Source organism: Talpa europaea (assembly GCF_964194135.1).
Source record: "Talpa europaea genome assembly, chromosome: 12".
Taxonomy (NCBI): domain Eukaryota; kingdom Metazoa; phylum Chordata; class Mammalia; order Eulipotyphla; family Talpidae; genus Talpa; species Talpa europaea.
Genome location: NC_140079.1, coordinates 51,774,473 through 51,798,888, shown reverse-complemented (window position 1 = coordinate 51,798,888; position 24,416 = coordinate 51,774,473). Strand labels below are relative to the sequence as shown.

The 24,416-nt window shown below is 36.0% G+C and overlaps 1 protein-coding gene across 1 annotated transcript in view; it reads right to left on the bottom strand.

The window, feature by feature from the left end:
* Positions 1-24,416, bottom strand: part of HMCN1 (hemicentin 1) — a gene marked incomplete at both ends in the record, with an annotated part of 509,757 nt that overhangs the window by 395,232 nt on the left and 90,109 nt on the right. The window contains one exon of the mRNA XM_084251187.1: positions 2,151-2,221. Within this exon, the coding sequence (XP_084107313.1) occupies positions 2,151-2,221 (71 nt within the window). The remainder of the gene's footprint in view (positions 1-2,150; positions 2,222-24,416) is intronic.

Here is a 24,416-nt window from a genome sequence, read left to right as displayed (position 1 = left end):
AAATTGCATGTGTTTATCTTTTTTGATTGCTGAGTAATATTCCATGGTGTATTTTTAAAAGAAGTCACCCTCAGGGCTCCCCTGGTGGTGCAGCGGTTGAGTGCTGGGCTGCGAGGCTGCCTGCAGCCTCTGCAGCGCAGGTTCGTTCCCCAGCCGCCGGCGAGGGTCCCACAAAAAAAAAAAAAAGGAAGTCACCCTCAAATAACATTTTATTCAATAGTCATTTAAGTCCACTCTGTTGCAGATGCTGGCTCATTCCACAGGATCAGAGGCTCAGTGAGAGGACAAGGCATTTGCCATTCAGTTCCCAGTAGAACGGGAGAACATAAACAATTTAACAATCAGGCCAATATAATTTCTAATTTAGTGTGATCCATGTACAGGATAGAAATTGCTTGTATGCATAAATAAATCAATCTTTAAAAAAAGGATAGTATTTGCAAGAGAATTTGAGAAAAAATAGAATATTGTTTATTTTGTTTTGGCTTTGATGGTTTGGTTTGTTGGGATTTGTTTGATTTTTGGAGAGACTTGATCATATTTAAAAATAAATGAGAATTTTCACACAGTTGAGAGAAATAATCTGATAGTGTTAAGATCCTAAGAAAGCCAAGGAGTTGAGATTAAGTAGGGTACTGGATCTATGTTGAGATCAAGTAGGGTACTGGATTACAAGCTAGGTATGAGGAAATAGGTGGCTTCCATTTTTTGTGACTGTGAAACAGTAAGTGAAGTCAGAGTAGAAAGTTTGCTGAAATAGACCAAAGTGAAAGTGATGGAATGGAGATTTAAGAAGAATGAAAGAAAAACTGTCACTGGGAAAATGGGAGATTTAATTGACCAATGTACTACAGTAGGAACACAGGAGTATGAAGATTCCAGTTGAGATAAATTATTATGCATTTACAGTGGAATCAACCTGCCATATTGGGAGATATCAACAGCACTTGGTCACTGGTGGATGGACATGAGTAATAAAGATATATAGGGTCATTAGGAAATGAGGTTTTTCCTTTTGGAAAAAAAGGCAATGAACAAAGAAGAAAATAAGAGTGTTTTTGAAATGACAGGACTCTGAGCTAGATTAAAGTGCAAGAGAGGGGAGATGGGATAGTTTGGGTTAATAGACTGCAGAATTTGATGAAGGTGAAGGAGCAGTTATAGTGTAAGAAGTTGCACCAACAAACCTGGTGGGACAGATGCTTCTTGCTGGAAACTAAGCTGCTAGAATTAACAATTTGAGCAATGGAGTGGACTGAGATGACAGTAAGGTCTAGAGGATGTCTAAGTTGCAGATCAAGGAACTGAGGAGAGAAGATTCTAACTAGATCACTTCCATACATGGAAAGTAGCATATTTAAACCATGTACAAGAAGCAAGTGTTTCATTTATTTTGTTTGTTTGTTTTAATGAATGTATTTAGGAATAATGATCTCAAAGCAGCACAGGAGCAAAAGTTCATCTCAAATTTATCTTTAAGTCCTATTTTCAAAGTAACATTTAACTAATGTTATTTATCTTCTCTGATAAAAATTATACTTACATTCAAAAATTGTATAAAGGGCTTCCCAGTGGCCTAGGCTCAGCACTATCACCACAACATCCTGAGTTTGATGCCCCAGCCAGAGAGCTGACCCATTATGGCACCGCAGACCTCTCCTGTCTTGCCCACTGCTCCCTTTTGCAGCATATTTCAGTAAATCTATCTATTCTGCTCCCCACTCTGTCCCTGGTGAATCCTCTCACTCCCTGTTCTTTGGACTGCACCTCAGTTCTATGCAAAAAAAAAAAAAATTGTGTATAGTTGACTATAGCATAGAAAGTCACATTCCCTTAGTTATAAGTATTAGGGAAGAATTAGTGAAAGGACTCATCTATAGTAGGAATGAATAAACATTATCTGCTAAGGCCAGATAGTAAATATCTTGGGCTTTGTGGGTCAGGCTGTCACAATTACTCGATTCTGCCCTTGCTGCATGAAAACAGCCATGGATAATGCATAAAGGAGGGATAAATTGAACCCAATCTGCCCCACACTCCAAACTATTGTTCCATTCATTCAGGACTCAGGTGAGAAAAAGAAGCAGTCTTGTAATTTAGAAGCCAATAATTCAGATTATACTCATAAAATAAAACTGAAAAGCACTCACCTGAACATATAGTTCTCTGAGTTCAAATTGAAATTTCTTGGGATCTGTAGTAATTGTCACTGGGCCAATTTCTGTGAAGACAAAAATTACCTAGGTCAATTAATAATAATAAACAATAGCATTAAAAACATTACTTTGCTGTGTTTACAAATGTCTTTTCACTGTGTATTCCATGGTTATTTATAATAAAAAATAGGAACAGAACAAAGATACTTTCTCAGTTTATAACTATAAGTAACCAAAGAGTAACTTACAATTTACTGTAAATTATGTGTATCTAAAAGGGCATTTTCAGCCTTGAGAAATGCAGACAGGTAATGAAAAATATCATATGACAAAGAGGAAGGAGACCCCATCTTTAGTCCTTTTTGACTCTCACTGGTCACTGAATATTTATTGAGCACTTACTTTGCTGTTAGATTTTAAACAAATCACTTATTTATCCTGTAATTCTGTTTTCCCAACTGTAAGTACTAAATAGTTCTGCAACTTTTCTGTAAGTCAAATTAACTCAAAATGAAAATTTTAATAATACACAAAAATAAAAAATACCCTTCATTTTTAAGAACCTGCAAAAGCACAGACATGAGAATGTTAGAAGTTCAGGAAATCATCCTTTTCCCTCTCTTCCCCACGGCTGAGGTGTTGTGCATCACTATAAATGTTCTCCTGAATTGGTTTAAACACCATAATTTATTTGTGGTAGCAGCTACCTTCACATCTGTCCGGAGGTTTGCACAAACCGTGACTTCAAGTGGAAGTAGAGGGGTTGGTCATGGCTTTCCCTGCAAAGCCAGATGAAGAGGAGCCCAGATACCAGTTTGCGTTAAATAGGCAATTTTTCATAGCATTCAGTACAAATATATAAAACACTTTTTTAACTCACTAAAAATTATTCTAAAAAAAACAAACCTTTAAAATAGATAAGCATAAAGTATCACAGCACATGTATCTATTACTTTCTCTGGGAAAAGCCACATATTTTAATAATAGTATTTGAATTTATCTGAGTATTATGTGTGTGGATGTACTATTTTACATTCTCATGGTGGATATAAAGTTTCCTGTTTAATCTAGTGAAGCTATATGCGGTATTTAAACCATAATATGCAACTACATAAAAAATAGTATACATACAAAATACATAATATTAGCTCATAAGACATTTTCGAGCTTCTAAGGCATATTGCTAGAAAAAAAAAAAACTCAGTGAACTCAAAGGATAAAAATTAATTAGCCAGGCCTTCCATTATGTGCTAAATGTGATACAAAACAGACTATGGGGTTTTAGAAATAAATGATGCAAATTGGAATGGCAGAAAAATGTGTCTACTATAACCAATGTCATTTTTCTGAAAACGTACATGGAAAAATGCCTCCATCATTTACTATCAATTAGACACCTTGCAGTATGCAAAAGGAATGGAAAGGATATTGGGGAAATTGTATGAAAATGCAAACATCTGCATTCCATACAAAACAACAGTCATTAGCTATATAAAAGTCATGTCTCAAGTATATGACAAATCAGGAAGCTTACTCCCTCAAGACTAAACAAAGGCATACTTTTTGCAAAAGAATGCAAAACAGTAAAGAAAATGGCAGGCAGTTACATGCTGACATATAAACTGTCAACAACATTGTCAAGTCAAACTTCTATGTCCCTATGTGGCATAATACTTAAATAATCCTAGAGTTTAAATGTGAAGGTGCCAAAAGAACATAAAGACTATTCCCTATAAAATTTTTAAAAAATAAGCCTTGGATATATGCTTGTTCTTCAAGAGTGGAGATTAGGAGATGATATTAAAATGAGGACTGATTAACCTTTATTTAGTAAGCCATAACTCCAATATGCTTGTTTTAAACAAATCTCTCCTGAAGTTCATTAATAAACATTTTTACAAACTACACTGGAGAGCTGAGATAAATCTATTATTAGTTATGAGATGTACTCAAGAGAAGTAGAGGCTTGCTGAGCCGCCATATCCCTCCATCTATAATCATCCTTTCCAACTCTTGAATTAAATGATGACTATTTCACAAAATTAGCCTTGCTCCCTTTTAAGTCTTGCTCCCTTTCCAGTCTTTCTCTTCACCTAAGAGAGCCTTGTGCCAACTGTGTCATGAGCAATTTCCTTTTCTCTTCCTTTTGCTCATGTTGGTTTCATCCCCTGCCAAGTCTTTGATGACATTCAGTAGGTATAACTGTATGCTCCAGCCTGAACATGGCCCTTTATTGCTTGGAGAATTAAATGGAAGTCTCCAAGGACCTCTTTTCTATCAATCCAATTTTCAAACTTAGGCGACACCCTCAGCATGAAGCTGCTGTGTTTCCACCCCCACTGTCCTTCATCTACCCTCTCCTTCTACAAAGTCTGATTTAAGTTGTATCTCCTTCAGTGTTTTGCCTTTTCTCCAAATTACTTTAGTGCTGTCATGAACATTAACATATAATGAATTTGTATAAGATTTAACATTTACAGAGCTCATCTATGCTGAGCGTTTTCAGTTAATTCTAACTAATTGTTTACAAAGAAAATCCTCCTGCACTGTTTGTGGGAGTGCAAACTGGTCCAACCACTATGGAGAGCTGTGTGGAGATTTCTGGACCTACTAAACATAGAGCTTCCATATGATCCAGCAATTTCACTCCTAGGTATTTACCCAAAGGACACAGAAACATCAATTCCAAAGAGCACCTGCACCCCTATGTTTACAGCAGCACTGTTTACAATAGCTAAGCTTTGGAAACAACCCAAATGCCCAAAAATAGATGACTGGATCAAGAAGATGTGGTACATATACACCATGGAATATTACTTAGCATTCAAAAAAGATAAACACATGCAATTTGCAGCGACATGGATGGAGCTGGAAGGGATCATGCTCAGCGAAATAAGCCAGAAAGAAAAAGAAAAATACCAGATGGTCTCACTCATTGCAGGAATCTAGAAAACTTAAATAAGGGACCAGGAAAAAGAATAACTATAAGAAAGAAAATACCAAAATCAACAAGGAGGGTGGGGGGTGGGGAGAGGAGGGGTAGGGGTCAAAATAAGGGGGTTGTAATTGTATGGGGAATATAAAAATAAAATTTAAATTTAAATAATAAAAAAGTAAAAATAAATAAAAATAACTATTGATAAAAAATAAAAAAACAAAGAAAATCCACCAAAAATAAATACAAAAACAAAACACCAATCTCCAAACAGAATCAAACTACAAAGGCATTAAAGATCATTTGGTTCAATCCCCTTATCTCTACTTTTGGTGCAGTGGCAAAATCACTTTGGTGGTAAAGTAAGGTCAAGTTCCCTGATAATACCTGTGCAGCTCACTAATATTTCCTCATTTCCAGATCTCCACCCTATCAAAGATTCTATGACTGTTAACTTTCTTCTTTCTTATGGACCATGACAGGATAGGCCTAATGTGATGCACACAAAATCCAGAATTCTGTATTGTCTCATGCGTGGATTTTATGTTTAACAGACCAAGGAAAATTATCCCTCTTGCCTAGCAGTTATTGTAATTAAACATACAAAGAAATATCTCTGGAAAGTTCCTTCTGGAATCTATTTAACAATTAGACACTGAGCACCTGCTCTGTACAGATGCTCCGGTAACATAAAAGATGAACAAACATGAATCCCACCCTCAAAGTCCTGATGGCCTAGTGGAGAAGATAAAACTGTAAATATGTCATGGCGGTACAATGAGTATGGCAAGAAATAGAAGCATAGAAAACAGAAATAGAAAAGGTAGTGTGGGTGCACTAATTAACATAGAGGACTTCATTTTTTTCCAGAAAGAACCAAAGTAGATTTCACAACAGAGATAAAAATTTGGGATTTTACAAAATCAACAAGCAACTATAAACCAGAGACATACTACGGGTGGTGGGGGAGGGATTATGGTCAAAATAAGGGGGTGGGAATTGTATGGGGACTATAACCAAGATGAAAATGCATACATTGTGCAGAAATTAAAAATGATCTAAGGCCTCCCTGGTGGCACAAGGGATTAAGATGCAACTATGAAGCTCTCCGCAGCCTCTGCAGCATGAGCTCCATTCCCGGCCAGCCTGGGAGCAACCCACATGGTGCAGCAGACCTCTCCTGACTCACCCGCTGCTCCCCTCAGCAGTGTACTTTGGTCAATCTGCCTGTTCTGTTCCCCACTCTGTCTCTGGTGAATCTTCTCACCTCCCCACACCTCTGGCCTGTACCCCAGCTCCTGTATGCATAAATAAATCCTTTTTAAATAAGATGTAAAAAATACATAAAATAAAATAATAAAAAATTTTAAAATTGGGATTTTAAACTAGAGAAAACAAATAAATCTCTATTAAAGCTAATTCCTTCTTCAAGTCTATATATTAATGTTCCCATATTCTATTAAATTACTGTTACTTCCTATAACTGTACTTGCAAATATTTTTACAATTCATAACACTTTTAACATATAGTGATTCCCTTTCACCCTCACCACAACCTCATAAAGAATGTAAAACAGATATACAGACAATGGAAGATCAGGAGATAAGTCAGAGGTGCCCAGTCCCTTGGAAGTTCCTACACTACCCTATGGGGGGAGGGGCGGGGACAAGAAAGCATCTACCACATACTATGAGTGTCATCACCCTTGTGTCTCCTTTGTCAGCACAGCCAGGTGATAAACAGTCTCAGCAGATTCTCAATAAATGTTTGAAGATGGGAAGAATGGGAGAGAAGAAAAAAGAGAATAAAGTTTAAACTTTTGAGAATAACATTTAAATCCTTCAGATCCTTTATTTCTTCTTTTCATTACACCACAAAGCCGCCATGCCATAGCAAAGGACTATACTACAAAAACAGTACAATGCAGTGTCCTGCTTTAACCAGAAGATTTGGTTCTTTAATCAAGATAGTGATGCAAATAATTAAAATAGCATTTTCCACATTTTTAATTTTTTTTTTAAGATTTATTTATTCATGCATACAAGAACCTGGGCACAGGCCAGATATGTGGAGGGTGACAGGATTCACCAGAGACAGAGCAGGGAACAGCACAGGCAGAGTGACTGAAATATACTGCTGATGGGAGCAACGGGTGAGACAGGAGAGGTCTGCTGCTCCATGTGGGTTATTCCCCGCCTGGCCAGGATCTAACCCATACTGCAGAGGCTGCACAACCACCTGTACAACCATGGAGGCCCTGGTTTATTTTTAAAAACAAAAGAAACATTAAGGTAATCAGTATTATTACAAATATAAGCAATATGCTATTCATCAGGAGACCATTTTTGATTAAAATAAAAAAAACAGCATCTGCAACTCTAAGGAAATGTTTCTTTTCTCATTAATTTTGTTATTTCCTGTTTCCAGGGATTTATCAGATGGGTTGGATTTATTTCCAGCATCTCAGCCATTGTTCTCTTAATCTGGGTTGCTGGATTGTATTTGAGAAAATAATGGAAAGAAGTTCACAATGTAATATTTTCTTTCCCTGCTTCACTTGGCAAGATTGATATACAGTTCCTCACTTCCTTTTTCCTTTCCACTAACAGAGTTCTGCTCCTTACAGTTTTTCGTCACTCAAAGTGGTTCCTCGATAATAAGGAATATTTACTGCTGCCTGCTGGGGTCCCAACACTGCCTGTCCATGGTTGGATAATAGTGTTCACAATTTCTTTGTCTATTTAAAACATACACAGTTCTTAACATTATATTTGTAATTACACATAAATATAATAAAGTAAAGCAAAACTTCTAAATTTTACTATATGTAAATCAATATTTGCAAGGCATCATAGAGGAATCAAAGAAATAAAGAAAAACATTAATCACAAGGCCTGCCATCACGAAATTTAAATACAGTTGAAAACATTAAAAATAGCAAGCTATGAAAAGTTTAAAAGATAACCACAGCATCAAAGAAGGGACAAGTGATACAAATGCAGAGAGAGCAAATTTTCTTAGTGTCCAGAAAGAATAGAGACCTTTGAGCTCCAGGAAAATATATAATAAAGGCATCAGTGAGGAAATATGGAATGAGCTGAAACTTTAAGAGAATATTGGGTTAACAGAGGGTGAGGGTGACAAAGAACGAAGAAATTCGAGGCATTGGGACATGTCTGCTTAAAATTCCTTCCATAAGCTGAATCGTAATATGTTCCACTTTCGGTCAATTAATTAAACCCAATGCACTCATAAAGTCTATGTGCAAAATTGCCAGAATAATTACACCTAGTCAAAGCATTAAAGTTGTTGTCTGAATAAAATTTAATAAATTACGTTCCCTGCTTTGGGATGCTACAGAAAATCATATTAATAACTATATTTACTGTTGCCATTTTCAATGTAATCTACAACACACTCTTTCCAGATATCACTATCCTCAGTGAATTATAATGTTGCTGTCCAACACCATTTATACATTTTCTGCATCTAATCTATAAACACTGAACTGTTTCCCTACTTTGAGATGAACTAATGCCAAGTATATTTCAGAACTCATTTAATTGAATCCATTCCTGCTCACATTAGAACAGGTAATTTTCAAGACTACTTAATGGCCCTAAATGACTGCTTTGACACAAAGTAATGTATTTGGTTGCTTTATTAAAGTCTAAGTCAATGATGAATTCACCAGAGCATTTTATCAAATATTGATTAAACAGCATTTTCCTCCATTATCCAAAGATATTATTCATTTAACAATAAGCTGCATAACTTTAAATGTCTGCACTTAACAAAATTGTAGATAGTACACATACAATGCAAGGGTCACATGGACTACTGAACAGGATATAGAAAAAATTGTGAGCACAAAAAATTTTGAACATGAATTCTGCAATGTTACCCAGCTGTTTAGAACAGGAAGCAAAGAAGAATGCCTTAATAATTGATATAGGACTTTGAGGTATACTGAATAGGATGTTATTGCTTAGACTGGGCTTTGGCCAGAGCCACAAGCCCACTTACAAAACAGGCACGGGATTTTTAATAATCAACAAAATGCAGATTCTCAGTTTTACCTGTAATTCTACGGATAAAATAGCATTTTTCACATCAAAATGTATCCATGGTTTGATAAAGTATACTCAGAGAGAAGAAAACTGTAAGTCATACTGTTTAGTAAGATTTAATTAACAAACTTTCTAATGTGATCAAGTTACCCAATGGCAGACAGAAGGAAAGTTAATGCCATGTACAAGAACATTTTAAAATTTAAATAATGATATTCTCATAGACACATGTGATTTACAGTTTAAGATAAAAATATTAGAATTAATTTCAATGTTTTAATTGCTGCCTTAGACAATCAATTCATTGCATTAATTGTATGAACATCAGTGAGAGATAAAGAAAAGAAAAATTCCAAAAGAGAGGTTAAGATGTTATTTAAGAAGAAAAATATATATTTGCAAATCCTTAGAAGAGAACTGTTAATATTGTTGAAATTTCCAACTAGCTTCAGTCCTGATTGCTCCAACATTAAGCAAATATATGCAGTGTTTTGATCATGTTTTCAGAGATAATACAATTCAGTGATCGAAAACACATTTATGAAGTAAACATTTTATTTTCAAAATATGGGAATCACAGATACTGCTAAAATATGATAGATGCTTTTGTGTGTGTTTATATATGTGATAATGTGAATGGTTTTCCCTAAATATTTGTGTTCCTTCATTCAACAAACAAGCACTATATCCTTAAAGCTAGCTCAAATTGTACAGAAAAAAACAAATGCACTGAAAAAGAGGAGTCTTGAGCCTAACAGTCAGAAATACCTGGATGTGTTTAACAAATTAATGGACCCAGGACATGGATTTATAACCAACATGGTGGTACAAGGCCCTGCTCTCAAAAGGACTCCTGCCTGGGGAATTAGTGCTTTGCAGTGTTGTCTTGAAATAATTTTATTTCATGAGTGCTCCCCTTTCTATCACCATTCGGGACAGTGTTCAGTTACCTGTCCAGCTTCTGCAGACTGTCCCCATTCAGCCCAGCAGGGACCTGGACTTTAGGGAGTGCGGGAGGGAGGGCTGAGTAGGGTGTGAGCACTGGCAAAACTAGAGGTCACACCACAGCCTGGACAAGCCTATGAATGCAGTCCCAATCAGGGTCCCTAGCACATCCCAGAGCCAAGGTTTAAAAATCCAGTGTGTCTCCAATCTACTGGGTGCTGAGGCAGCAGTGCCCTGGGAAGAGGGGCAGAGCGCTCTGGTTGTGGGGGAATCCCTCAGCATAGAGGCGGAAGATGGTCAGCACCCCCACACCAGGGTAGGCAGCATCCCAGGCAGGACCTCCAAGACTAGAAGGGTCCATACTTTGCCCACAAATATCCTGGCACCCAGGGGCACTCAAGTCTGCATGAGATTTTTCTTCTTCTAACCATAAGGTCAGACTGAATTAAAACTTAGATGAATTTTACATTTCATCTTTGTTTTACGTAAAGTCTACTTAAAAGATTTATTTATTTATGCATACAAGAGCTGGGGTACAGGCCAGAGGTGTGGGGGATAGTGGTGGTGAGAGGATTCACCAGAGACAGAGTAGGGAAAAGAACAAGTGGACTGACTGAAATAACACTGCTGAGGGGAGCAGTGGGTGGGACAGGAGAGGTCTGCTGCACCATGTGGGTTAGCTCCCTGGCCAGGGATAGAACTTGTACAGCAGTGGATGCCAATGGATTCATGGTGCTGAGACTAAACCCACTGTGCCACCAGGGAAGCCCTATGTAAAGTCATTTTTAAATGCAAATAGTGGGCCTCCCTGGTGGTGCAAGGGGTTAAGACACAACCTATGAAGCTATCCGCAGCCACTGTAGCACAAGTTCCATCCCCAGCCAGAGCTATGCACATGGTGCAACAGACCTGTCCTGACTCGCCCACTGCTCCCCTCAGCAGTGTATTTCAGTCTATCTGTCTGTTCTGTTCCCCACTCTGTCTCTGGTGAGACTTCACTCCAACCCCCCACACCTCTGGCCTATACCCAGTTCTTGTATGCATAAATAAACCGTTAAAAAATAAATAAAGGCAAATATTAGGACATTTAACTATATGCGATTTCACCCAAATTATACAATAAGTATTTTGTGGCTGATGCTAAATGGTGCCTCCAGAAGAGACAAACAGCCAAAGTAGGAAAGTTGAAGAAGGAATTATTCATTTAAAATCTGGGCAACAGTGTGACTTCCAGATTTATCAAGACACTGAATGGTTAAATATAACCATTATATTTATTTCAAGTAAAACTTAATTAGAATATATATCAGGACTATAGGAGATTAAACATTTTCTTTTTAAAGTAATGTAAGAAATCACAAGGGAAAATATTGATAGGTGTGAATATAAAAAATCAAATGAAAATTAAAATCAAATTAAAAAGTAAAATGAAAATTAAAATATAAAGCCAATTTAAAAACATTTACGTCATCAATTAAAACAGATTTAAACCTATACCATCTGTGTCTCCCTCGCGGCAGGGGTTAAAGTCTCAGCTCTATCAAGCTATCACCAGCCACTGCAGTGTGAGCTGGATCATCAGCCCTGGAGCTGACCCACATGGCGCAGCAGACCTCTCCTGTCTCACGCGATGCTCCTCTCAGCAGTGTATTTCAGTCAATCTGCCTGTTCTGCTCCCCACTCTGTCTCTGATGAATCCTCTCAACCCCCATACCTCCAGCGTACACCCCAGTTCTTGTATGCATAAAAACAAATAAATCTTTAAAATATATATACCATCTGAAGAGATCATTCAAGCACAAATAACTATGTCATATTCTTCATTGAAATAAGGCTACCACAAGGCCAGGAGCAAATGCTCAGATTTAATTACAGTAAAAGTAACTACTGCAGTAAATTCAAAGAACACATTGTAAGAAAGGAAACTACTGTCTTTTAAAATATTTTTGTTTATATATATACTTTCTTACATCATTGTTCATTTTTGTACCATGTTTCAGGTATAGTTCCCATAAAATTCCCACCATCAAGTCACCTATGAACCATCACCATAGTCTCCTGTGTTCTTCCCTCCCCTGAGAAAACAACTTTTTAAAAGAATAGCACTTCAACCAGAGTCACAATAAAACTGGAATAGCTGCACTGCTGCTAAGATTATATATGGTTGCCACTTCATGAAATTAGTTATGCATATTATAGGCATTTCAAGCCTTAAAAGTTATCTTGTGATAGTGCTTCCCCTGGTGGCACAGGCGGTTGAGTGAAGTGCTGTGAAGCTGTCTGCAGCCTCTGCAGTGCCGGTTCGATCCCAGACAGCCAGCAAGAGTCCCACATGGTGCAGCAAACCTCTCATGTCACACCCACTGCTCCCCTTAGCAGTGTATTTCGTCAGTCTGCCTGTTCTGTTCCCCGCTCTGGCTCTGGTAAATCCTCTCACCCTCCCACAAATCTGGCCTGTACCCTAGTTCTTGTATAGATAAATAAATAAAAATCTTTAAAAAAAATAAGAGTTATCTTGTGATAGTCATTTCCCTCGTTATAATTCAATGAAAATAAGAAGACACTGACATTCCTAAGACAACAATAAATAATGTAAAATGACAGAATGAATAAAATATATGATTAGGTAAGTAAATCAGACATCTATTGTTCCATGTAAAAACAGAAATAAAATTTTATTATATAATGTTAAATAAAGAAGTAAAATATAGAATTGTATGTACTCTTTGATTATCATCCACAAAGACAGATCTGCTTAAGGACAAATTCTGTAAGGTTACATCAGAGTAAAAATTAATCTTTAAGTGGAATAACTAGTAGTATTTTCAAATTTTTAAATCATTGTATTTAAATTTAAGCATAAGGAAGTCATTTCACTTGTTCACATACAAGTTTGAGGTTGTATTTATAAATTTTGGCTGAGAATGGTTATTGTTTATAATGGTCACTAGACAAAGGTAGAAAAATATTTCTTAGCATTAAGCAAAATGACAAGGAACGCATTGTTTTGAGACACTATTAGTGCTGGGAGGTGAAATATTTTAAGTATTTAGAATCTCATCAAAATGAGTCATTACCTGGATATGTTGTTTTTTTTTTTTTTCCCAATGCCCTCACTTCAAGTTATCATCTTTCAAATGCACAACTCTTGGCAAGGCTATCTTCTCGCTGCTAGTTCGTCGTTATTGAATATAAAAGAATTCCTTTTTGATTAAATGAAATAAAACACTCTTCATACTTTTAACACTAAAATTAAATAACAATCAAATTGTGGTTATCTCCTTCTGCCTATTATTGATTTTTATTTTCTCTGTACATTCTTGCACTGATGTCTGTCTACTGATGGCACACATGTATCTGTCCTGCTTTTTTTTTCATAGAAGAAATACAGAAATAGGGACCTCCCTGGTGGCACAAGGGGTTAAGATGCAGCACTATGAAGCTAACTGTAGCCACTGCAGCATGAATTCAATCCCCAGCCAAGCCAAGGAGGTGACCCACAAAGCGAACAGACCTTTCCTGCCTTGCCCACTGCTCCCCTCAGCAGTGTATTTCAGTCAATCTGCCTGTTCTTTTCCCCACTCTGTCTTTGGGGAATTTGCTTATCCCCAACCCCTCTGGCCTATACCCCAGTTCTTGTATCCATAAAATAAATCTTTAAAAAAATACTGAAAATATAAACGATCTGGTACAATTGTAAACATCAAACATGAAACTGAATCACCAATGTGTGCATCCATTTTAAATTTAAATACCTCTCCTAAAAGGAAAAAGCTCAGAATATTCACCTTACATCTTAGTTGGTAACTATATTAACTATGTTTGGAAAATGGTCTCATTAAGTTGAATGTGTTCCACCTGGAACACACCTGGAACTGTGTTCCAGTTTCAATCTTCTCCAGAGCCATTTTCAACCCAAGACAAACTGGGCCACATCTGGAAGTGGGAAAACACCCACACTGGCATCTTTGCCCTTCCTCTCTTCACAAGTCACCAATGTACCCCTGCAACCATAAGGAGAGGTTTGTGTATCTGCATCCACCCCAACAGGCTGTGGCACACATCCTCTTCCCAAAAACTGTGGACGGAACAAAAGACAAAAAACATTCTGTGGCATCACAGTCATCAGAGTCATCAATCCTCTCTTACCAATTCATACCACTCAGAGTTTCAATCCCTCCGTCCCAAGCTCCCATGCTTCTCTACTTCACTCCTAAACTTCTTGCCGACTGATTATATCAACCCTCCCTTTTAAGACCTAAACTTCAAAAAGCAAGAGTCGACTCTGTTGTACAGTCGATTCTTTGTTTGTACTCAAACCAAAATGTAATAATTAACATGTGTTTTACAGGCATCCATTAATAACAATTAGCAGAGACACTGAAAGGGAGATTTGGCCAAGTGAAGACACTGATTAATGGTGCTTAGGTTGGTGCTGGTCCAGACCCCACCAGAATTTCTACATAGCCAAGATGAAAAGTGCCATATGATTTGGAATTTTTCTTTCACATGGCCCTCATTTCCTAAATGTCTGACCTAAGAGGCAGTCTGTTGTTTTGGTTAAGAGCTCAGGCAGTGAAATCAAAACCTCTTGGGCTAGAATCAAGGATTTGACACATATTTGTGTTTTGTTTTATACTTAATTTTTGTCATGTTCCTAAATCTCAGTGACTTTCACTTTCCTCATCTATAAACTGGGGATTAGTAATCATATACCACAGAGTGGTTGTGACAATTTAATGAGATTGACACGCATAGCGCAATGCTTGGGGTAGATTAAACATTAACTCTGCTGTTGCTACTGCGCTACTACCAGTAATTTTCATAACAATGTAAAATAAATACTAGTTCAATAAGTATCTACTATAATACAAAGATCAATTTCAACTTGGGAATGAGTTTTTTAAAAGCACTTTTCTTGTGTTTATCACTATTTAAAACAATGGAATGGATTTGAATCCCCTTCTCAAAAAAAATTCTAATTAAATCATGCTTCGAAAAAAATGTGTATTTTTACCTTGCATAAGTTGAAAAAGTCAAACGTGGATCATGTTTACATGAGTTTTTAGATTACTAAGATTTATTTTCTTGCCTTTTGAGATAATAAAACATAATTTCCAATATTTGTCATTAAACCAGACCTCAGAATTTGAAATTACATGATACTGTATTCTAGAACTATGCTTGATCTTTAATTTCCACAACTCTGATACTCAAAAATATTAATATCCAAACAAGACTTGAGATAAAAATCAGGATTTACCAAAACTAGAAAATAGGAGTCTGATGAAGGATATCTAATTAACACTTACATAAACATACTACTGTCTAGTTATATTTTCTATTCACCTCTCCCAAAGTAATCAAGACCAAAAAATGAAGGGATTATGCTAAATGAAATAAGTCAGAAGGAAAAAGAAAAATAATGGATGGTCTCACTTATAGGGAAACTGAACAAAGGATCAAGAAAAAGATGAAACTTGCCAGGTGACCATGGGTATGAGGCATACAGCAGGGTACAGGGAGGGAGAGGGACCAAAACAGCGGAGGGAAGAGCACAAGGGGACTGTGGTGATGGTTCACGGGTGCTACTGTGGTGGGACTACACCTGAGGGGAGAAATCAATTACTGTACAAAAACAAAAAAACATTTAATTTGTTTAATTTATATTTTTAAAAAAATCAAAAAAGAATAGTGTAAAAGTGACAGAATGTCACCACTGAGATTAAGTTACAAAGAGTCTGTGGCTTCTGTCTTGCTTTCTGATATGAGCTACCTCATTTTCAACCAAAAAGCCTAAGAAATTGAACAGAGCCTCCCACCAACTGCCAGCAAGGACCTGAGAGCCTCAGTCCAACAGTTCATTAGGAATTCAACCCTGCCAATAATCATCTCAATTACAAGCCAGCCCCTTGTTCACAGGCTTGGGAGAGACCCTAATCTGAAGCAGTCAGTTAACTTGAGCTGGGACACCTAACTCACAAAAACTGTGATATGACAAATGCGAGTTGTGTTACAACATTAGGTTTTGGAATAATTTTTAATGCAGCCGTATGCAGCTACCTTCATTTAATTCGACATTCGGTCTCCCCAGTTAGATTATACCAGATCTGATGACAGCAACAGGGATAGTTTTAAGCTCCAGCACTTGGACAAGGACTCTCACTGTCTGATAATAATGAATTAAAGAAATACTTACACAACTTTGAACAGTATATACAAAGAATTACTTTAAAATAGATACCATAGTAATTTATGAAGGAAATAAATAATAGTATCTGTCTTCAAGAATCTGTTGTTTAATTTGCAAAACTAGGAATATATAAATGAATGTATGTGTAGATGTATGGCTTATAATAAGTATATGCCCACTATGGAGACACACAGATACATAAATGACCAACATTAGTAGAGTTTAACATTTAAGTGATAATTAAGGAAATAAAAAGTGTGGTGACTGGATAAACTGGAAATCTTTAGTATGGCTGTCTGAAATATATTTAAGAAAAGAAAATACTCAATATTATAAACTCTCCTGAAATAAAACAATCATGATACTTAATCCTCAAAAATATTTTAAAAATAGTGAACATTAGTAGAACTTCTGAAGTCACTCATATATTATTCTAATGCAATCTCATCATGATAAATGAAGTCAGAGACAGATGAAAGAACTGAAGAGAATTCAAAGCAACTGAAGTTGAATTCAAGATTCTAAAGTCATTAACAAAGCAGTACAAGTTACAGAAATTTAAGATCTCTTCTAGCAAACACTCCTTTTTTTGATACTTTTTAATTCCATAATATTTAAGTCCCTACCACATAATCATGCACCATGCTTAAGCCTGACCATTGAATCCCTCATAAGACAGTACAATTTGTATCTTTAGCTACTGTGTGAATTTATGTAACTTTCCTTCATTTCTATATATATCTCAACCCACCTATCAAGTTTGCTGTAAAAAATTTGACTGTTTGGCACAGATGATATGGATGTATATTTAGAAGGCATTTTTCTAGAGAAGGAACAGAACAGCCTACTAAGCATCGCATAGCGTATAGCACTGTTACCACAGAACCAATTGTAGAAGAGAACATGAACCCTTTCCTTAAGGAATTCAGAGCTTTAGAGAGGAAAGAGGATAAAATCAGTAAACAAGTAATGAGAAAAAATAGCATCAAGTTGGAGTAAGTGCTAATCTGAAACTATGCAGACTACTGAGACAGAATTAACAGGGAGAGAGGCTGTTTTTAATAATACAGTATCAAAAGACTTTATTTCCTGTGTATAAAATGAATGTCTCTTATCTTTATGTTTATATTGGGTTTTTGGTATTCTGTGTCAATTTGTAGACACTCTTTACACATTAAGTACCTAAGTTTTTGTATGTGATGAAGTTGTGAAAACTTTCCTCTAGTTTGATGTTTCCTAAAACAGCTTTGGCCATGTAGAAATCATTTTCTTATGTAGTAAGTAAAATTTATTACTCCTCTTCTCATAGTTCCTGGTTTTTATAATAGTTGGGAATCCTTTCTTTTATGCTGACATTATATAGAATTTCCCCATGATGTCTTCTAATACTTTTATGGTTTATGTTTTACATTTACATCTATAATCCATTTGTTCTTCTGATAAAATATATGAGATATTGATCCTTTTTCCCCAGATGGCTACCTTGTTGGCTGATCATTATTTGATGAAAAATCCATTTTTCAAAATCCATACTACATGCTGTTATGATTCACATATGCATTCCATATTCTATTCCATTCATCTTTCCCTTTACGCACAGAACCGAATTGTCTTAATTATTGAAGCTTAATATATTTTTTTATTTAGATATAATTGACATAGACCATTACATTAGTTTCAGGTGTACAACATAAGGATTTGATATTTGCATCTAATGTGAATTTACCACCACAATAAAAAAAAATCTAGTTGATATCCATCACCATGCAGAGTTTCAAAACAGTGTTGAAACTGGTTTTGTCTATACTGTTTGTTTTGCTGGAGGCTCATGTGGGGAAGGGTCCAGGAACATGTTCTAGGCTCATAGCACTTTTTCTCATCACAAAGACTTTTATTGTGTAGGTTTATTTGCCCTTTACATTTCCTCAACCAATGGACATGGCAGCTGTGGTGGTTTTCACACCTCCGACCTTCTCTTGTCCACTGCAACAGAAACAGGTTGCTTGCTGAACCTATGACCTATATGTTCATGTGGTTAATCGTACTTCTTACAGCGGAAAGCCAACCTGCATCTGACAAAGAACCTGTCCTCTATGGCAGCACCCATTTTGTCTTGGAATGAAAATGAATTCAGGGCCTCCCTGGCAGCCTAGGGGTTAAGTGTCAGCACTATTACCTCCATGGCCTGAGTTTGATCCCTGGCCAGAGAGCAGCAGACCTCTCCTGTCTCTCCCACTGCTCCCCTCAACAGTGTGTTTTGGTAGATCTGCCTGTTTTGATCCCCACTCTGTCTCTGGAGAATTCTCTCACCCTCCTCCCACCTTTAGCCTATACTCCAGTTCTTCTATGCAAAAAAAAAAAAAAAAAAAAAAACCCAAAAAAGTGGAATTCAGACATTGCCCTTTGTCTTCAGAAACAGCCCTTTTTTAGTGCAGAGTCTGCATTAAGTGTCCTCTTGCCCACCTCCACATTCTGCTATATTATGGCCACAGTTTTTTGCAAAAATTCACCTTTTTTTGAGATGTGGGGTTTCAGCAGTCTCCTAATCTCACTAAAATGGCTGTTCATATTTCTGTTTCTCTTTTACCTTCCTGCTTTGGATAATTTCTGTAAGAAGAGTCGATAGTATGACTTTAAACTACCAACATTCAAATATGAATGTTGAAGTCCATGCTAAATTTTTGAATTTTTAGTCTTAACAATTCAACATTCTCTAGACCCACAGGTTTTCTATGTATAGGAATTGAGCTGGAAGTACCAAAAAGTAATAGCAGCCATCTGTTTAGTGTCTGGCACTATATATACACATACATTTATTAAGTATTATATACAGCAAATTAAGTATTATAACCTTCATTTTACTAATGAATAGCAGAGCCCAGATATCAATCTGGATCCCCATCCCTTATTACAAACCATGCTTGAATAAATTTTTATTTTCTAAACATAATTTTAAAATCTTTAATTGCTGTGGAATAATACCTGATCAATTAGATTGTGGCATTATTCCTTTGCTGTAGGGTCTAAACCTCCTAAGTCTCCTCCAAATACTTTTTTATTATGCCACTGGTTACATATAGGAGGAAATTTTTAGAGCACAAATGATTGCATGTTATTGAACAAGGACTGAACTTCCTAGACTGTAAAACCACAAGATCCAACATAACACAACCAATATGCTGTTTGGTTTTGTCCCCTAAGCAACTGACCAAACACTACTATAAATTTGTGTGCCAGTGAATTTGACAAAGATGAAAAATGTTGATACACCCTTTACCTAAAAAATGAGCTTTAAATAAACATAACATAAATAACAAACTGGTGATCATTCAAGTAACAAAGAATTTGAGAGTAAGCTTGTAAATGCTTCAGAATTATTATAATTATTTCATGAAGGTTTTGAGCTTGCTATATTATGAAAACTCCAGACATCCAATATTCCAAGCACAGTTAATGATAGAAATAAGCAACTGCTACCATACTATTCTTGCCATTCAAAACAAAGAAACTACTGCACAAATTCCCTCTTCCTTTCAAAATAAAGTTTTATCAATATGTATAATAGATATCCTCAAAATATAGCACTAAAGAAAAACACAGAAGAGTCCTGATTTTCAAGGCAAGACCTGTGTTTTCATACCACTTCTACACTGTCCATAATGTGAATTAAGATAAGTTTCTTAATTTTCTAAGTTTCAGTGCACTTGGATCTTCATTAGACTGAGAAATGTTTCTCCTAAATGTTTCTGTGTTAGTAGTATCTGTGTAAACAGCTACCATGGTTCATAATACATAGATGTTCAGTAAGTACTTATTGAACTGAAAAACCTTTTGCACAATTTTTGTTTTTCCTTTCTGGTGTTTTAAAAATCTAATACAATGATAATATAAATAATATAAAATAATATAAATAATATAAAATTCAACTGATAATTTTTCTCAAGGATATATCAGCCATTATAATTAGCTTTGGATATTAATAGTCTACTTGTTTCATCCTCTATCTTTGGCCACAATATATAAGCAAGACTTCACTTTAGAAGGGACCCAGAAGTTCACTATACTATTTTAAGATTTTTTAAAAAACAAATTTGACCTATTGCTTTGACAGAATAAGAAAACTTTGAAAAAATATAGACTAGAATAAACATGACACCAATACTGGCTTTGCTGCTTGCTAGCTATATAACAAATTGTTTAATATTTCTGAGTGATAGTTTTCTAACCTGTAAACTTTTAACAGATTGTTTTGAACTAAATGGGACAGGTATGTAAAAAATACTGTAGGCATTCAGTAAAGGTGAGCTCCTTCCCCATGAAAACTACAAAACTCGACAGTTTCAACTGAATTTACAATCAGTGTATGTGTCCAATTTATCCCTGGGATCTAGCTGGAGCTCAGTCATAGTTGGTGTTAGTACTTAAATATTTATTAGTTTCCTGTTAGAATGCATTATATATCTCGCAAGAGGGTGTATTCTGTTGGATTAAACATTTTTAGAATTCTCACTTTTTCAACCCCTAATCCCAACAAGCCTACAATTTAGGAGGAAGATAAAAATGTGAAAAAGGTAAGTGCAAACAAGACTATGTGACAGAAGTGGGGTGGAAGCAAAGCCCCAGTACTCCCAGTACTCTTGGGGAAGATGGACTATCCCCTTCATCTGGGCCATCACCACTTTCTAGATGCATGACTATGGGCAAGTCACTTAATATTTCTAGCCTCAGATTCTTCATCTTTAGAAAAAGGTTGTTGAGAGAATTAAAAAAAAAAAAACTGAAGCACAAAGTCCAGTGCCTAAGACATTTGTGAATTAATGGTAATATTGTTGCAATCACCTAAACTCTCAGTGCACACAGAATATTTTGACATTCACTCTGACTTCTATCAAAGATACGCTGCCAGTTCCCTCAAAGAATGTTCATATTGGTGATAATACAAACAAGCACCTACTTGCTGTTAGTTCCAAAGTGCCCAGATGTATCAGGAAGAAAAAAAATAGAAATAGCAGCATATTAGAAAAGCAGTAAAAATAGAGTGACGCACTTGATTGGACTATGAATTTAGTGATTTATCACTTGTTTCTACAAGTTTGGATTGTTTTAATACTAAATTGAAAGTGTGGCTTCTTGTTTGAATTTTTGTTCTTAAATTAGAAATAAAAAGAAGTTAATGAAAGACACAAAGGTCATTTGGGTGGTTTCTCAGTTTTAGTTCTATCTTATGGCTCTCCTCACGTGACCTGACTTGGATTTCACTAAAACCACAAAGCTCAGAAATGGCGCCTGGGAAGCTCATGACTAACTTTGATAATAAAAATAAGTATCTTTGCCAGAAATCTGTAGTGAATTGGGGCAACATCAAACTTGTAGCCAATTAAAGCAACGAGATCAACAAAAAACTGCTTGTCAATATTTATCACTATAAAATTAGCATCAAACATCATTTACACTTTACCTTAAATTCCCAAGAGCAATGTTTTTAGTTATTACATGCTTAAAAATGCTTTATTTTAAAAAAAGTGTGATGACAATTGGTTTTCATATTTGCCTTAGCTAAGACAGGAAACTTGTGGAAATGTCAGCATAAAGATTTTAAATGTTGCTGTGGGGAGGGGGGGGAATGGACTACCTTTTTTTCCATAATATAATACATCTAAAAATACATTATGCCCAAGAAATTACATCATATTAATGGAAAAAATATCTAATGTCTTCAATAGGAGACAATGGAATACATGATGGCCCATATGTGTTATGTTAAATGATGTTTTAGAATGATCTTAAGTACCCATGTGAATACTCATAATATTCTGTAGGGGGAAGAGAAGTGAAGTATAAAACAAAATATCACATGTAACCTCCATTTAAAATGAAAAGAATAGTGAAAGAAGTAAAGAAAAACTGGGGGAGACAAATGAAATCTGCCAAATTTCAAGAGTGAGATTATTGGAATTTTTGATGATTTTGCTGTTCATTATATTTTTATATAGCTTCCAAATTTTCTGCAAGGAACATGAAATGCTTTCATTAGCACACAAACAAAAAGCCTTAAATCTAAATTATTCCCTGTCAAGTAGGATAACTCCTGCCCACTACATAGAAATATAATGTGAAAGGAAAACTATGAGTTTTTTAAACTATGAATCACAAATGAGGAATCCCATATCTTCCAACTAAATGAATGCATTTGAATGCATCAACTTCTAACAGGCAGCCAATGAGTCACTGAATCTCACTGAAACAGACTCAATAACAGACTAATTCCTTATGCTAACCTATGATAATTGACCCTTTAGTCAAAAACACCAATGAGTACAGAAAGAATGCACTCTTGGGTATTCTGCAGAATCAGACACATGCATGTAGCTGTGTGAGGAAGGATTAAATTTATAATAAACATCATCTAGTCCTTTAGGTTAATAAGAGAATATTGACCAGGGAGGCTGGAGCTAGAAAACCAGGTTTTATATTTGGGGCTCCTAGTTCTCCAGCATGGAGAACATAGTTTAATTTTCAGGAAAACAACCAACAGGTAGCTTCACTTTCCAGGGTGGGGTACACTATCTCTCATCCCTACAGAATCAACTATTCTTCCAGCCAGGCACTTCCCAATGCCAGCCTTCTCTTTGGCTCTCCTGAGCACTCCGCAAGTTGGCCAATTAGAAGAGGAGTTTGGGCAAGCCCTGCTGCTAAGCTTTCTCCTCAATTTAAAAAGTAAAGTACAATGAGATTGGTCCCGTAAATCCCAACAAAGCTGAAAAGGCTGAACTAGAGCAGGACTGAAACCCAGATGTTATATGGATGTCATCAGACTACCAGACTTCTGATAAGGGAACACATTCTAGAAAGCTGGTTTGGTTGCCCACATTATATTTATCAATTCTGGGGAAATAAAGTCTCCACTGCTGTGGGTAAGTCAGTAGAGATTACAGTATTCTACCCTTAAGCTTGGTTATCATCTATTATTTTTTACTAATATAGAATATGAATTTCCTAAACCCTGCTATCTATCCATAATATACTTCTTTTCCCTTATATCAAACATATGTCAAATACCTAATGATACATGTTTGATATAAGGGATAGTTATCATGAACTTGAGAGAAAACAAGAGTTGGAACTAATTTCTTCAGAATTCCTCTCAAAGTGTGTATCTTTAGTTCAATTATGTAATACAGCATTAAAATAATGCAGTCAATCAAAATTGTTTCTTGCAAAGTATTCTCTGATAACTCAAAGGCTTTTAGCTGTTGACCTTCAGCTTGATTTTAATCATACTAATCCCCTAAATTCCAAAGCTCTACAGAGAAACATGTACCAAAAGCTTAACTATACTTTCAAATTATGCTTTAAATCTACTATTTAGAGCCTTATTTGAATAAAAGGAAAAAAAATAATTTCAGAGAGAAAGAAAGAGATTTCTTTAAAATTGAAGTCACTGGGAACCAAGTCTTTCTTATGACTAGTTTGATATAGATTTGTTGATAATCTACTAATTAAGAGCATCTATTATTTGGGACCATCTCATCTTCATAATGTTAAATTGCAGTTTAAAAGACATGAATGAAGAATGCCTTGAGTAATAAAGTCAATACAGCAAGATTCAATCCCAAATGCTTATTTACATGGCCCAATAACTTTACCCTTTTATGACTAAAATGGAACCTCTGTCCTTCAGTGAGGAAGCCAGGTGAATTGAAAGAGAAGACTGATCTCATTTGGGATCCAGAACCCAAAACAGTTTCAGTTCTCAGAGAATAAGAAAAAGTAACTCCAAGATCACACCAACACTTTATCCTGCTGACAGTGTCCATTCAAAGCCAACAGCAAACACATATCCTCAGCCCATTGGCAGGGCTGCCCTAGCCTTCTGCCCCCTTTATCACACTTTATTGTGCTTTCTTCCTTTGTTACTTCCTTTATCTCCTTCCTGCTCCTTCTCAGGGTTTTTATTTCCTTCTTCTGTGCCTTTCTGCACCTTTCAGAGGCCATGTTAAACATGCTGAATGATAGGATGCATTGTTAGCAAAAGGAAAATAAAACTACAGTTCAGAATCCTGACTGAGGGTCATAAAATGCTGAATTGTTGTAGTGATTATTTCCACTGTGAACA